The sequence below is a fragment of the Phaethon aethereus genome (genome assembly GCF_964289735.1).
Source record: "Phaethon aethereus genome assembly, chromosome: 29".
NCBI lineage: Eukaryota > Metazoa > Chordata > Aves > Phaethontiformes > Phaethontidae > Phaethon > Phaethon aethereus.
The window spans coordinates 1,614,564-1,629,397 of record NC_138605.1 but is presented as its reverse complement, the minus strand read 5'-3'; the positions used below and the strand labels follow the sequence as shown (position 1 = coordinate 1,629,397).

Genomic DNA, 14,834 nt, shown 5'->3' with positions numbered 1-14,834 from the left:
GATCAGGTTTCAAACAACCTGCGGCCCGAGTCGACAGCAGTTGCAAAACACCGCGACCAGCCACCAGCTCTGCTAGTCAGCCATTTAACTTTAAAAATAAATTACATAAACTAAATTTCAGCTCTTGTTTTTATCAGCGCAGCTAGATCATCACCCCATCAAAGTTTAACCAAGGCCAGGGAAAGGAGAAGCCGGGGCGAGGGCAGGGGGGATTAATCTGGCAGAGGACCAAGGAGGCAGCGCTGCCACGATCCGGGTTAATGCTCTTTTAAGGGGAAGCCGCTGGCACAGAAAGGCTTTTTTTTTTTTTTTTTGCTGTAGCGAGGAGTTACGGTCTGCGTAAAACTCAGCCTGACATCCCGTCGGATCCAAAAAGGCGCCCATTTGCCTAGTTTGGAAAGAAGGGCTCCAGATCTGAGCCCGGTGGCGGCGGAGCGAGGAGGAGAGTCTAGACCCAAGCCCACGAGTTGGTTGTTTACGAGTTTCCCGGTTCACGGGAGGTGGCAGAAGCCTCACTGGCACCCGCCGCCGTCTCTCCGGCTCTGAACCCACTCCTCCTCCCACCAGTTCAGCGTCCCAGTTCGCCTTCGTTAGCATTAATTTGCTTTCCTGGCAGCGGTTTTGCCAGTCGAACGAGCTTGGGTCGGTTACGGAGCCGCCTCGCAGCCCGCTGGGGACAAAAGGAGCCGACCAAACCTGCCGGGGGGTTACGCAAAGGGAGAAGCGAAGCCGTGTGGGGCAGGCCGAGGCCGGTGAGCCAGCCCTCGCTCCGATGTGGGCTCACAGCAAGTCTCTTCTACAGGAAAACTTCCTCCAAACTTCTCCTTACCTCCATCCGGCAGCCCTGCCTACCCCCACGGTGCACGTGGAGGGCCTGGCCCCTGCCTGCTGCCTGTACCGGGATCAAACACCCACCCGGGGGCCTCCCTGCTCAGGATCCCGGCCCCAAACTGGGAACATTTTGGGGGGAGGAACTGGTTGCCAGGGCAGGGATTTTTGGCTGGAAAACCAGCCTGTCCCTGAGGCCAGGGAGGAAAACGTGGCTCTAAAACCGGCTGATCCCCGCGGCAGGGGGTGTGTGAAAAAACAACTCCGTGGCCGGAGACCCCAGCCCGTTGGTCGGTGGGGGGGGGGGATCAGGGGCACAGAGGAACCCCCGGGCACGGGATGGAGCCTCCGGACCGGGCCCGTCCAAAAAAAGGGGTAAGGGGGGTGCCCAGTCCCGGGATCGCGGCTCTAAACTGGACCCGGACCCCGCAGGGGGCGAAAACCAGCCGAGCCCCGGTAGCGCGGCTCTGCCCCGGCTCGGTGCCGAGTTGCTGGGGGGCGGTTCTGGGCCCCAAATCGGGACGGGGAGGGGCGAAAGCCGCTCCGGGGCTCTAAAAACACCCAGTACTCGAGGAGAGAGGCAGACCCCCCGGCCCGGTCCCGGGCAATTGAAGGGGGAACCCCCGACTCCTCGCGGAGGGGGGAGGTGGCGGCTCCGAGTCGGGGGGGAAACAACTCGGGAGGGCGGCAAAAACGGGCCCGGCCGTTAAAAAAAAAAAAAAAAAAGAAAGAAAAAAACCAAAAAAAATCAAAAAACTAAAGCAAAAGAGCACAAAAAAAGATAAAAATAAAAAAATATTTTAAAATCCCCCCCCGCCCCCCGGTGCCCCCCCGCAGCCGCTCGGTACCGAGGGGGGTGGGGGGTAGCGGCGCCATGTGACGCACACGGCTCCCCGGCCCCCCCCGGCACCGGTCCCCGAAAAGGGGTGGGTGAGGGGAGGCGGGAGGGGCGGCGGCGCGCCCCCCCCCAACGTCCGTCGTCGTCCCCCCCCCGGCGGCGCGGCGCGCGCGCAGGCCGCGGCCTAGGCCGCGACTAGGCCGCACGTAGGCCGCGGGCTGGCGTGAGGGCGCGGCCGGCGGCGGCGGCGCGGGGGCGCTACGCGAGGCCGAGGCTCCGCGTCCGTTGATGGAAATCGGCGCCGGATGGCGGCGGGGGTGGGGGAGGGGGTGGTGGGAGGCGGCAGGGGGGGAGGGGGGGGAGGGGGCGGGGGTCGGGCCTACCTGGAGCGGCGCCGGTAACGGCGGCGGGAGAAGGGCGCTCCGGGCGGAGCGGGAGGAGGGAGGGCGGGGAAGGAGGGGAGGGAGGTGGGGGGGGAGAGGGAGCGCGCCGGGGCGGGCGGGCGGGATGGCGGCGGGAGGCGGCGGCGGTGGCTGCTCCTGCTGCGGCGGCCGCGGCGGGTCTGGGAGGGGGCGGCGGGAGCGGCCCGATTTACACCCCGCCCCGACCCGGAAACGGACGCCGCGCACCAGCGAGGCGCGGTGGGGCGGGGATAGAGCGGCCCCCTCCCCTCCCCGAGCCCCGCCCCGCCCTGCCCTCACCAGCGAGGGGGCAGACGAATGGATAGAGCGGTAACGTAAGGCAGCAGCGCCGCCGGCGGTTCGGAGGATTTCGGGGGAAGGGCGCGCTGGGGGGCAATGGGGGCAGGAGGAGGGGGGAATGGGAGGGAGTGGGGGGCAATGGGGGGCCATAGAGGGCAATGAGGTGCAATAGGGACATAAGAGGTAATAGGGGTGAGGGGCTGGAGGGGGCCAACGGGGGTAATAAGGGGTGGGGAGGCAAAGGGGGCAAAAAGGGGGTAATGGGGGGCAGGAGGGGCAAGGGGGGGCAGAGGAAGGTAAGGGGGGGCAGGAGGTGAATAGGGGTGGGGGCAGGTTGGGGAGGCAAAGGGGCAGCTCCCCTCCCATGGGGCTGATGGGGGTTTGTATCTCCCCCCGCCCCAGCCCCCCAACGGCGCGAAGGAGACGCTGACATGTTGGGGTGTCCCAGGGCTTTATTGGGGGGCATCCCATGGGCATGGGGACACGGGGGGCATGGGGGGCATGGGTGGGCATGGAGGTCATGGATGGATGTGGGAGGTCCCAGGTGGACACAGGTGGTCATGGATGGACACAGGTGGTCATGGATGGTCCTGCTTGGTCACACATGGTCATGGGTGGACATAGGAGGTCCCAGGTGGACACTGGTGGTCCCAGATGTTCATGGGTGGTTCCAGATGGTCATGGGTGGTCATGGATGGACACGGGAGGTCCCAGGTGGACACGGGTCCTGGTGGACAGGGTGGTCACGGCGATCCTGGTTGGTCACACGTGGTCATGGATGGACATGGGTGGTCCTGGTTGGTCACACGTGGTCATGGATGGACATGGGCGGTCCAAGGTGGACACTGGTGGTCATGGATAGACACAGGAGGTCCCAGGTGGACACGAGTGGTCATGGTTGGTTCCAGATGGTCATGAGTGGGCACGGGTTGTCCCGGATGGTCACACATGGTCATGGATGGACACGGGAGGTCCCAGCAGGACATGGGTGGTCATGGGTGGCTGTAGGCACACGGTTGGCCACGGGAGGACACAGGTGGTCACATCTGGCCATGGATGGTCACAGTCCCCAGGAGGTGGAAAACCAGGAGGTGATGTGGGGCGGCCGTGGGCACCCTGGTGGTCCTGGGTGGTCCCGGGTGGTCATGCGTGGCCATGGCAGGAGCCGGGTGCCGGTGGCCTCAGTCGGAGTCGCTGCTGGAGGAGGAGGAGGAGGAGGAGGAAGAGCGCTGCAGGGGGACAGGACAGCCATGAGCACGTGGGGGGTCTGGGGGTGACTCCCCGATGTCCCCCCCTGTGTCCCCCCTTCACCTTGTGCCACTTCTGAGCCTTCTTCATCCTCTTCTTCATCTTCTTCGCTGCCTTCTTGTCCAGCCCGGGGGGGTAGAGGGGGGGCACCCCAGGGTGGGGGGGCTGCAAGGGGGGGCACCCCGGGGGTCCCACCGGGCATGGGGCGGGGGCCAGGGGAGCCCCCGGGGGGTATGGGGGGAGGCCGGGGGGGTACGGGGGCTGCCCGGGCCCTCCCAGCGGGTTTGGGGGTACCCCGGGGGAGGGGTAGACGGGCTGGGGGGGGTGCGAGGGGGTGGGGGGCGGAGGCGGGGGGGGGTACACGGGGTTTGGGGGATACGCGGGGTTGGGGGGGGTGGCTGCCCTGGGTGGGGGAGAAAAGAGAAAACTGAGGGGGGGGGAACAAGACCGTGACCCCCTCATTGCCCTGGGGGGGCAGGAGTGGGGGTCAAGGCAGCCCCCCACTTTGAGGGTGCCACCTCCCACTTTGGGGGTGCCCCCCCGCTTGTCCTCCCCCCTTACCTGCACTGGGGTCCCACATGGCAGGTGACAGCTCCGGCACCTGGGGGGGGCACAGGGGTGAGCAGAGGGGCCCCCCCCAAAACCCCAGGAGGGGTCCCTGCCTCCCCCCCCACCGGGGGGACCCCCAAACTTTGTGGGGACCCCCTCCCCGCTACCTCCGTGGGGTGACTGAGTCACGGCCGCGGGGGGGGAGCAGCCACGTGCGGCTGGAGCCGGGGGGTCGGGGGGGGCAATGCCGCGGGGTGCGGGGGGCGGCGGGGGGGACTCAGGGGTCACTGGGGGGGCAGAGCTCGGGGGGTTGGGGCTATAGGGGGTGTCAGGGGATTTGGGGGTGCCAAGGAGGGGCTGGGGGGACACACAGGGGGTGCCAGAAAGATTTGGGGGTGCAGGGGGGGATTTGGGGGTGCAGAAAGGGATTGGGGGGTGCCGGGGGGGACCGGGGGGGTACACAGGGGTGCCAGAAGGATTTGGGGGTGCAGGGGGGAACTGGGGGTGCAGAAAGAGACTGGGGGGGTACACGGGGGTGACAGAAAGATTTGGGGGTGCAGGGGGGGATCTGGGGGTGCAGAAGCGGTCGGGGGGGACGGGGGCGTACACAGGGGGTGCCAGAAGGATTTGGGGGTGCAGGGGGGGATCTGGGAGTGCAGAAGGGGACTGGGGGTGCGGGGGGGGGTGCAGGGGTCCCGGGGGGGGGGGGTCCGCTCCCACCTGCCGCCTCCGCTCCGGCCGCGGCCCCGCCCGTCAGGAAGCGGGGGAGGGGCCGGCCGCCTGGGTCCTCCCCGGGGGGGGCGGGGCCGGGCCGCCCGGCTCCCTTGGGCGGGGGGAGGGGAGTGAGCCAGGACCCTTGGATTCCCCCCCCCCCCCCCCCCCCCCCGTGCCTCAGTTTCCCTCCTACACCCACCTCTGGCTCAGCCGCGGGGGGGCCGGGCCGGGCCCCGGGGGGGGCGGCACCGGGCGGGGGGGGGCCGGCGGCGGGCGGGGGGGGGCCGGCGGCCAAGCGCTGCAGCCGCTGGAGCGCCCGCTCGGCCGAGAGCCGGGCCTCGGGGTCGGGGTCCCAGCAATCCTCCAGCAGCTCCGGCAGAGCCCCCCCGGGCTGCGGGAACCCCCCCCCCGGGCTCAGCGGGGAACCCCCGGAAGGGAACCCCGCCCCCGGGCGTGACACCCCCAAACAGTGACACGCCCCGCCCCCGGCACCCTCAGCATCCCTGGGCACCCAGGCAGGGACCCCCACCCGGGCATGGGCACCCCGGACACCCCCAAACACCCAGGTATGGACCCCTCCCCTAGCACAGGCACCCTGGGCACCCCCAAACACCCAGGTATGGACCCCTCCCCTAGCACAGGCACCCTGGGCACCCCCAAACACCCCTGGGTGCCTAGGCAGGGACCCCCACCCGGGCATGGGCACCCTGGACACCCCCAAACACCCAGGTATGGACCCCTCCCCTCGGTACGGGCACCCTGGGTCATGCCACCCACCGCTGGGACCCTCTGGGCATGGCCCCCCCCCCCCTCCTTGGGTCACTCCCGCCCATGGGCACCCTCAGCACCCGGGGGCACCCCTTGGGCACCCAGGCAGGACCCCCCTGGCCGTTGGGGCCCGTCGGGGCTGACCTGGGGGGCTCGGTGCCAGGCGGGGGGGATGAGCGGCCGCCGTCGCTCCTCCACGGCCAAGCGCCGGAGCTGGGCGCCCGTGGGGCTGGCACCCAGCTCCGCCTCGTACGCCAGCCGAAACGCCGGCACGGGCGCCCCTGGCAGGGCAAGCGGGTGGGTCGGCGGGGCTGGGGTCCCAGGGGAGCAGGGGAGGGGGGCACCCAAGGGTGCTCACCGGGACTGAGGGCCTGGCAGCGCGAGAGGATCTCCCAGAGGAGCAGCGCCAGCGCGTAGACGTCCGCCTGCCGCAGCGCCCGGCCCCACGCCCGCAGGTCCAGGCTCTCGTCCAGGATCTCGGGTGCCAGGTACCTCTGGGTGCCGGCCTGCGCCCACCCGCACCGCTCGCACGCCGGGCGCCGGGGCGAGCCTCGCGCCGCGCGGCGCTGCTTGCACGCGCACCAGGTCCCGGCTCGCGCCAGGGCCGCGCGTGCACGTGTGCAAGGGTCAGGCTCGCGCCAGGGCCATCCTTGCGCGTGCATCGTGGTAACGTTTGCACGAGGGTCACGCTTGCGCGTGCACCAGGTCCCTGTCACGCTTGCGCGTGCACCATGGTAAGGTTCGCACGAGGGTCACGCTTGCGCGTGCCCCGGGCCCCCCCCTTGCCCCACGGCTGCCCTCGCACGCGCGCGAGGCCTCGCCTCGCGCCCGCACCCCACCGCCAGCGGCGCGGCCCCGGCCCCGGCACCTTGCGGATGGGCACGGCGTGGCGGGCGCCGGCCTGGGCGCGCGGCGGCAGCGCCAGCGCCAACCCGAAGTCCCCGATGGCGCAGGTCCCGTCCTCCCGCACCAGCACGTTCTGGCTGCTCAGGTCCCGGTGCACCACGCTGGGCTTGTACAGGCCTGGGGGGGCCGTGGGGGGGGGTGTGTCACGGCGGGGGGTGAGACACCGCCGCAGAGACCGGGCGAGCTCGGTGCAGCAGTGGCCGCGCTCACCATCGCGCCAGAGCTCCTGGTGCAGGAAGGCGAGGCCGCGGGCGAGGGAGAGCGCCAGGCGCACGCTGCCGGCCCACGTCCCCACGTGCCGCCCCAGGAAGTGCCGCAGGGAGCCCTGGGGACACGCGTGGGGACACGCGCGGGGACACGCGCGGGGACACGCGTGGGGACGCGCGCGGGGACACGCGGCAGCGCCCCTGCGCGCGCGCCCGGCTCCGCTTTGCGGGAGCGCCCCGTGTTCCGGCGCGTGCGCGGCCGCGGCGCGGCCTGCGTGGGCAACCCCAGGGTCTTGCACGCCCGCGCGCGCCCCCCAGCACCTTGCACACGCGTCTGCCCTCCCAGCAGCCCGTGCGCGTGCACCCGCAGCAAGCCGTGCACACCCGTGTGCGCCCCCATAGCCCACGCACACCCGTGTGCATCCCCAGCACCCTGTGCACGCCCGTGTGCACCCTGGACAACCCATGTGCACCCTGAGCAGCCCGTGCACACCCGTGTACACCCCCAGCAGCACTTGCACGCCTGTTCACACCCCCAGCAGCCCGTGCACGCCCGTGCACACCCCTAGCACCCTGTGCACGCCTGTGCACACCCCCAGCAGCCCTTGCACACCCGTTCAGACCCCCAGCACCCTGTGCACACCCATGCACACCCCCAGCAGCCCTTGCACGCCCATGCACACCCCAGCACCCTGTTCACGCCCGTGCACACCCCAGCACCCTGTGCACCCCATGCAGACCCCCAGCACCCTGTGCACACCCATTCACCCCCCTCAGCAGCCCTTGCACGCCCGTGCACACCCCCAGCACCCTGTGCATGCCCATGCACACCCCCAGCAGCCCTTGCACACCCATGCACACCCCAGCACCCTGTTCACGCCCATGCACACCCCAGCACCCTGTTCACGCCCGTGCACACCTCAGCACCCTGTGCACGCCCGTGCAGACCCCCAGCACCCTGTGCACACCCATTCACCCCCCTCAGCAGCCCTTGCACGCCCGTGCACACCCCCAGCACCCTGTGCACGCCCGTGCACACCCCTCAGCAGCCCTTGCACGCCCGTGCACACCCCCAGCACCCTGTGCACGCCCATTCACACCCCCAGCAGCCCTTGCACGCCCGTGCACACCCCCAGCACCCTGTGCACGCCCGTGCACACCCCTCAGCAGCCCTTGCACGCCCGTGCACACCCCCAGCACCCTGTGCACGCCCATTCACCCCCCTCAGCAGCCCTTGCACGCCCGTGCACACCCCCAGCACCCTGTGCACGCCCATTCACACCCCCAGCAGCCCTTGCACGCCCGTGCACACCCCCAGCACCCTGTGCACGCCCATTCACCCCCCTCAGCAGCCCTTGCACGCCCGTGCACACCCCCAGCACCCTGTGCACGCCCGTGCACACCCCTCAGCAGCCCTCCCGCACCCCTCAGCACCCCCAGCGCCCCGTGCCCCCCGCTGCCACTCACGGCGGGGTAGAGCTGGAGGACGAGGAGCCCCCCGCGGGCGCGGGGCCCGGCGCCCCGCGTGCCCAGCAGCCGGGCCACGTTGTCGTGCTCCATCAGGGGCAGCCCGTGCACCGCGCGCTCCGCCGCGAAGCGCCCGGCCGCCCCGGCCGCGAAGGCCTTGATGGCCACCGGCCGCTGCTGCAGGGTGCCCCGCCACACCGCCGAGAAGCGACCCGCCTGCAGCACCTGCCGGCGCCCGCAGCACCCGTGGGTGCCCGGGGGGACACCCCGGGGGTCCCCTCTGGGTGATGGGATCCCATCCGGGCTTGGGTGGCCCCAGCACCAGGGACGGGCAGCCGTGGGCACCCGGGGGTGGCCCCAGCCCCAGGAACCCCAAGCCCGTACCCTCACTGCTGGGCACCCATGGGTGCCCCCATTCCTGAGCACGCCCATGCCAAGGAATCCGCAGCCCAGACACCCCAGACACCCCCAGGCACCCATGGGTGACCCCAGCCCCAGTCACCCCCACACCCAGGGATCCCCAGGCACCCATGGGTGACCCCAACCCCAGTCACCCCCACACCCAGACACCCCCAGGCACTCATGGGTGACCCCAGCCCCGGTCACGCCCACACACAGGGATCCCCAGGCACCCATGGGTGACCCCAGCTCCAGTCACTCCCACACCCAGACACCCCCAGGTACCCATGGGTGACCCCAGCCCCAGGGTCCCCCAGTCCAAGGCACCCCAAACCCAGTAGCCCCAGTCCTGGGCACCCACGGACACCCTCCGCCTCAGGCTTCCTTGTGCCCATCCCTGACCTGCTGCCCCCGCCCCCCCGTGGGTGCCCCCCAGTCCCCTCCCCATACAGGTGCCCCCAAGTGGGTGCCTCCCCAGTATTGCCCCCCCGTGGGTGCCCCTCGCCCCGTGGGTGCCCCACACCTGCAGAAAGCGCAGCGCAGGCAGGTCCGGGCTGGGGGGCTCTGGCGGCACCCTGATCCCCCGGCACCCCCGGGGGGGCTGCCCCGCCTGGGTCCTCGCCCGTCGCAGCCCTGGTACGGGGATGTGTGGGACACGGGGACACCCCCACCCGGGGACTCCCCGCAACCAGGGACACAGGACCTGGGGACACCAGGGACCCCCGGGACCCCCCACCCTGGGGGCGCAGGGGATGTGGCACGCAGGAATCCCCACACCTGGGGGTCTCCTGCATCCTGGGGACACCCCATTCGGGCACCCCCACACTCAAGGCTCCCCAAGACCCTGGGACCCCCCTGCCCCAGGGACAGGGTGACAACGGCACTTGGGGACCCCCCACACCCCAGGAGACCCACACCCTGGGGACACCCAGGGGACACAGGGTAGGGGGTGGCCTGTGCGTGGGGGTCCCTCTGTGCCCCCCGTGTCCCCGTCCCTACCGAGGATGGCCAGGCAGGTGAGGAGGAGGAGGAGGAGGGGACCGGCACCCCACAGCCACAGGGTCCCCGCAGACCCCACGCGGCCGGGCACTGGGGACAGAGGCTGCGGTGACATGGGGACCCCCATCCCCTTTTTTTGGGACCCCATGCGTTCTCCAGCCCCCTGTGGGTCCCAAACCCCCCCCCACGGGTCCCCCATCCCCATATAGGTCCCCTTTAGGTCCCAAGCCCCCCCCCCATGGGTCCCCCATCCCCATATAGGTCCCCTATAGGTCTCAGGACCCCCTCAAGAGTCTCCCAGTCCCCTGGGGGACACACATACCCCCTCATGGGTCTCCCACGGGTTCCCTAGGGGTCCCAAGTCCCCCCACCGTGGGCCTCCAGCCCCTCCCACGGGTCCCACATCCCCCTGTGTTCCCCCTGAAGGTTTCAGGGTCCCCCGTGGGTGCCTCCAGTCCCCTGCGGGTCCCCCAGCCCCGCCGGTGCCCCCCGGTACCAGGGCCGTGGCGGGGCCCCCCCAGCCCCAGCCCCGGGGCCGCCCCCGTCCCTGTCCCCGTCCCGCTGGCGTTGCCGTTGCAGAGGTGACCGTGGCAGAGGCAGACGAGGACGGCGCCACCGGGGGGTCCCGCGGGGCTGGGGGTGCAGGTGGGAGAGGGGCAGGCGGCCCCCCCACCCCCCCAGCAGCCTGGGGACATCGCCACCGTCACCGGGGCACCCCAGGGTGCTGGCTGGGGGACCCCCAGCCCGGGGGTGGGGTAGGGCGCCGGGCTGGACACCCCCCCTCGCCGGGACCCCCCTTGCCTGGGACCCCCCCGCCTGGGACCCCCCCACGCAGCGCTGCTCTGTCCCAGCGCCGCTGTAGCTACTTCTCAAGGCCAAGGTCAAGCGCAGCAGCTGGGAAGGGACTCAGACGTCCAGGCTTCCCAGCAGCACCCCCCAGCCCCCCGACCCCCCCCCAAAGGGCAGGATCAGGCCCCTGCGTCCTGCCCTGGCCCCTTCCCACCCCCCGACACCCCCCCACGGGCAGGATCAGGCCCCTCCATCCTGCCCTGGTCCCTTCTGCCCCCCCCAACGCCCCCCCAAAAGGCAGGATCAAGCCCCAGCTCCTTCTGCCCCCCACCCCCCACCCCAAGGGCAGGATCGGGCCCCTTCCACCCGGGGCGGGGGTCTCACCCTGCACCAGCGCGTGGCTCCGGTTCCAGATTCCGATGCAGCACTGGCCGGGGGGGCAGCGGACGGTGCCCCCCTTGTCCCCCCCCGCGCCCCCCAGCCCCCCCCTCACGCTGGGGTGCTTGTAGGAGACGCAGCTGAGGTTGTGGGGGCCTGGGGGGGGGCACACACAGGGTGGCGACGGCACCCAGCTTCCCCCCCCCCAAAAACCCACGCCTCTCCATGCCCCCCCAGCAGCACCCTAGGGTGGGGGGTCCCCCAGCACCCACCTGGCGGCCCTGGCGCCAGCCCCATGGGTGCCTCCGAAAAGCGGGCTCTGGCCGAAGGCAGCCCCCGGGGAGGAGGAAGAGGAGGAGGAGGAAGGTGCTGCCCCCGCAGCGGGGAGGAGAGCGTGGGCTGGGTGGCAGCCAACCCTCGTGTGTGTGTGTGTGTGTCCCCCCAAGCACGGCTGTACCCCCAAAATCCAGCTCCCGGCCTCACTTTTCCCCCCGCAGCGGGGGGGGGGACACACACGCCGGACACCCCGTGCCTCAGTTTCCCCACTCGGGAAGCGAATTCCCCCTCCCCGCCGCGCTCCCCCCGCAGATTTCCAGACAACGCCAGCGACTCGTGTTTATTACAAAAAGAAATCGTCGTTCCCCGGTTTACAAAGGAGCCCCCCCCCCGCCCCCCCAAACTAACAGTTTCATCTAAGTCTTTTTTTTTTTTTTTTTGTACAAAAAAATAGCACTTTGGGGGGGGGGAGAGGGGGAGAGGGGGAAAACCAACCCTAAAAAAGGGAATAAAACAAAAAAAAACAACAGGGGAAAAAAAAAAACCCACGTTTTGGGTGTTTTTTCCAACGGCCACCGGATTTTTAAAAAACAAAAATACACCCCCCCCCCCAATCCCCCCCCAAATTTAATATATAGCACAGACACGACGAGATCAAACAGTCTGGAGAGGGAGAATTATTGCCAGTGTGGAGGGGCCGGACCCCGCGGGACCCCCCTGCGTCCCCCCCGCCCCGCGCTGCATAGACGACCCCCCCGAAATGAAGGGGTGACGGTGGATTAAAGCTGGGAGACGGGGCGAGCCTTGGGGATGGCCCCGATCCCCCGATTTCCCCCCCAAGGTGCTGGAGGGGGGGGACAGGAGTCTGGGGGAGGTGAGGGGGGGGGAGAGGGGTCCCCAGCCTGGCCCCCCCTTATCAAGGCACGTTTTTGTGTGTGTCCCCCCCCAGGCGCTGGCTGGGGGTGTTTCGGGGGGGCTGCTGGGGGTGTTTCAGGGGGTCCGTGGGGTGCACGGAGCAGAGTAGGGACCTGGGTGGCACAGGGGTGAACGGGTCCAGCTGTGTGCCCCCCTCCCAAATCCTCTGCCCCCCCAAAACACGGGGCAGAGCGAGCACCCCAGCCGCCCCTGGGGTCCCCCGGGCCCCCCCTCCCTGCTGGCCGCGTTTCCATAGGAAAATTAAGCTCCATCGGGAATGATGGGGAACGGCACTGGGGGGACAGGCGCACAGGACACCCCAAAACCCCAGGGCAAAGCCCGTCCCCTCGGCCAGGTTTCGGGACGGGGGTTTGGCACTTGAGCCCCGCCGGGCGCAGGGCAGGAGCAGAGCCGGCGAGCACGGGGGGGGCTGGGGGACGGGGGGGGTGTCTCGGGGACCCCCATGTTACGGGGGGGGGGGTAAAGGGGGGGGGGGGAATAAAAAAAAAAAAAATCAACACTTAAATTAAAAAAAAAAAAAAATTTCCCGTTTTCTACCAATTCTCTGTAGCTTCCAGTATCGAGGCGGGGGGGAGGAGACGACGTGCTGGGGAACTCATAGTGCTTCACAGATTATTAAAATACAAATGCTTAAAGTTTCCTATATAAAAATATACAAATGCAAAAATATATATCGAGAGAGAGAGAGAGAGAGAGAGAGAGCGGAAAGATGGGCCGGAGGAATCGCCACGCTCGCCCCCTCCCTCCCTGCAGAGCTTTTTTCCTTTTTCTTTTTTTTTTAAAAAAAAAAAAACAACAAAACACCACAACAAACCCAAAACAAAACCCGAGGGAAAATCCCCTTCGCGCTTCACAGTTCGGCTGGGTTTTGCTGCCGGCGGTTCCCCCCGCCCCGGGCGGAAGGGGGGGTCCCTGGTGTGGATTTGGGGGGGTTCCGCAGTTCTGGAGAGCCCACGCTGGGGTGGGAAGCGTCCGAGCGTGGACGGGCTCGGGGGGGTTCTGGGCTGGGGAGCTGGTTTCAACTCCTCTCCGAAGGTTTTTCCGGTCCACCTGAGCGATTTTGGCAACCGAAGCCCCCAGCCGCCATCTCCCTCCCGGCGGTCCCGGCTCTGCCGAAGCCCACCGGGCAAGCCCAGGGCGGGAGGAAGCATCTCCGGGAGCGGGGATTTCTCCGCATCCCGGGAAATGGCCCGGTTATCCTCAGGCCGGGGGTTGGGGGCAAAAAAAAAAAAAAAAAAGAAAATTAAAATAATCCAACGCTTGTAGAAAATAATCCAGCAGAACCCCCGGTGCTGGGGCAGGTGGGATTCGTGGATCCGGGATCCACGAGCAAAACGCGGGGGCTTCTCGCCCGCACGCCGTGAGTCCCCGTCCGCCCCCGTCACCTCCGACACCATCCCCGGCTCCGAAGTTTTCGCGTCCCCGGCTGGTTCCTATGACCGACGCTCCCCTCTCCGGCTCGGAGCAGCTTCCTACTCGTCTCACCCCAAAATTTCTGCTCGAAACCCAGACGGGATTTTACCAAGCGGCTCCCCGCTGCCTCGGGGCGGGGACGGGGGTGAGCTGCCCCGCGCGCTCTGCGGCACCCTGAGATGAAATCCCCCTCCCCGGTAGCGGGGGGACGGCGCCGGGGAGCCCCTGACCCGTGTGGAAGCCGGAGGGGAAAGGACAGATATTGTCTGGCCTGGAGCAGGAAGAGGAGGGTGTGGGAGGAAGAGCGGAAGAGGCCTGAGCCGTCCTGGTCCTCCCGGAGCGGGAAAAGCCAGGTATTGGAAAACCAAAAAGGGTTTTCCCCGCAGCGTCCCCATTTCCAACACCCTTTTTTTTGGCGTGTGTGTGTTTGTTTTAGGGGGAAGCGCGAGGAGCCGCCTCCGGCAGCGGCGCGGCAAAACCCAGGAGGCGACAGCCCCGTCCCGCGTCCCCTCCAGCGGAAAAGCGCCGTCTCCCGCCGACCAGCTCCAGAGGCGCCAATTTTTCAGGATTATTATTATTAAGACCAACGGCGACCGAAAAAAAAAATAATAATAATAAAAAAAAAATATATATATATACCTTTTCCCCAAGGGGAACACCCCGAGCCGTCTCCCACCGTAGCCCAAGGCACCGGGTCCCAGCCCCTCTGCTCAACAGCTCGGGTGAACCTGCACGAAACCCTTTAACGAATCGATCCCAGGCGTAGAGTCGCCGCTCAGCCCGCCAGAGCCAGGATGAGAAAAGCCGGAGGAAAAGGATCTTCGCCAAGAAGATCGTCGGAAAATAAAGCTCAAAAAGTCCAGTGAAGGGCGGGGAGAGGGCAGCTGTTTTTACAAAAGGGGGGGGGTAGAAAAAGCAGCAAAACCTCACCCAAATAATTACACAGAAATTAAAGAACAACCTAAAAGCAAAGCGTACAAAAAAGACGGGGGGGTTGGGGTGGTTGGTTGGGGTTTTTTTCTTTTTTTTTTCCTTTTTTTTTTTCTTTTTTTCTTTTTTTTTTCCTTTTTTTCTCTTAAGATTACAATGTAAAATGTAATATAAGGTCTGAAGGACAGCTCGGGCACCGTCCGAACTGCCCCAGAGGGTCAACCTGTTCCAAGATAAGGCATCAAAGAGACCAAGCCATGGTCGCAGCAAAATCTCTCCTCTCTCAAACGAACACATTTTATATTTTTATATATATAATAATAATATAGAATCTTTTTTTCTTTTTTTTTTTTCCTTTTTTGGGTGTTTTTTTTTTGTTTGTTTGTTTTTTTGCTAAAAAGTATTTCAACGATCATATACTTTTACCAAGGCATGATGGCGTTGAAGGCTAGCTACGGAGGGGCAGACGGATCTTGGGGAGGGAGTGGA

General features: G+C 67.3%; 1 protein-coding gene across 1 annotated transcript; it reads right to left on the bottom strand.

The window, feature by feature from the left end:
- Positions 1-3,510: 3,510 nt before the first annotated feature.
- Positions 3,511-14,832, bottom strand: AMHR2 (anti-Mullerian hormone receptor type 2; the record flags this gene model as incomplete). Its single annotated transcript, XM_082011846.1, is given in 15 exon segments — positions 3,511-3,596; positions 3,679-3,780; positions 4,177-4,216; positions 5,078-5,269; positions 5,791-5,927; positions 6,005-6,152; positions 6,515-6,669; positions 6,763-6,877; positions 8,226-8,450; positions 9,148-9,306; positions 9,308-9,327; positions 9,624-9,713; positions 10,120-10,347; positions 10,779-10,946; positions 11,063-14,832. Coding segments are annotated over 15 exon segments (1,890 nt in total). The 5' UTR covers positions 11,088-14,832.
- Between the last annotated feature and the right edge of the window lie 2 nt (positions 14,833-14,834).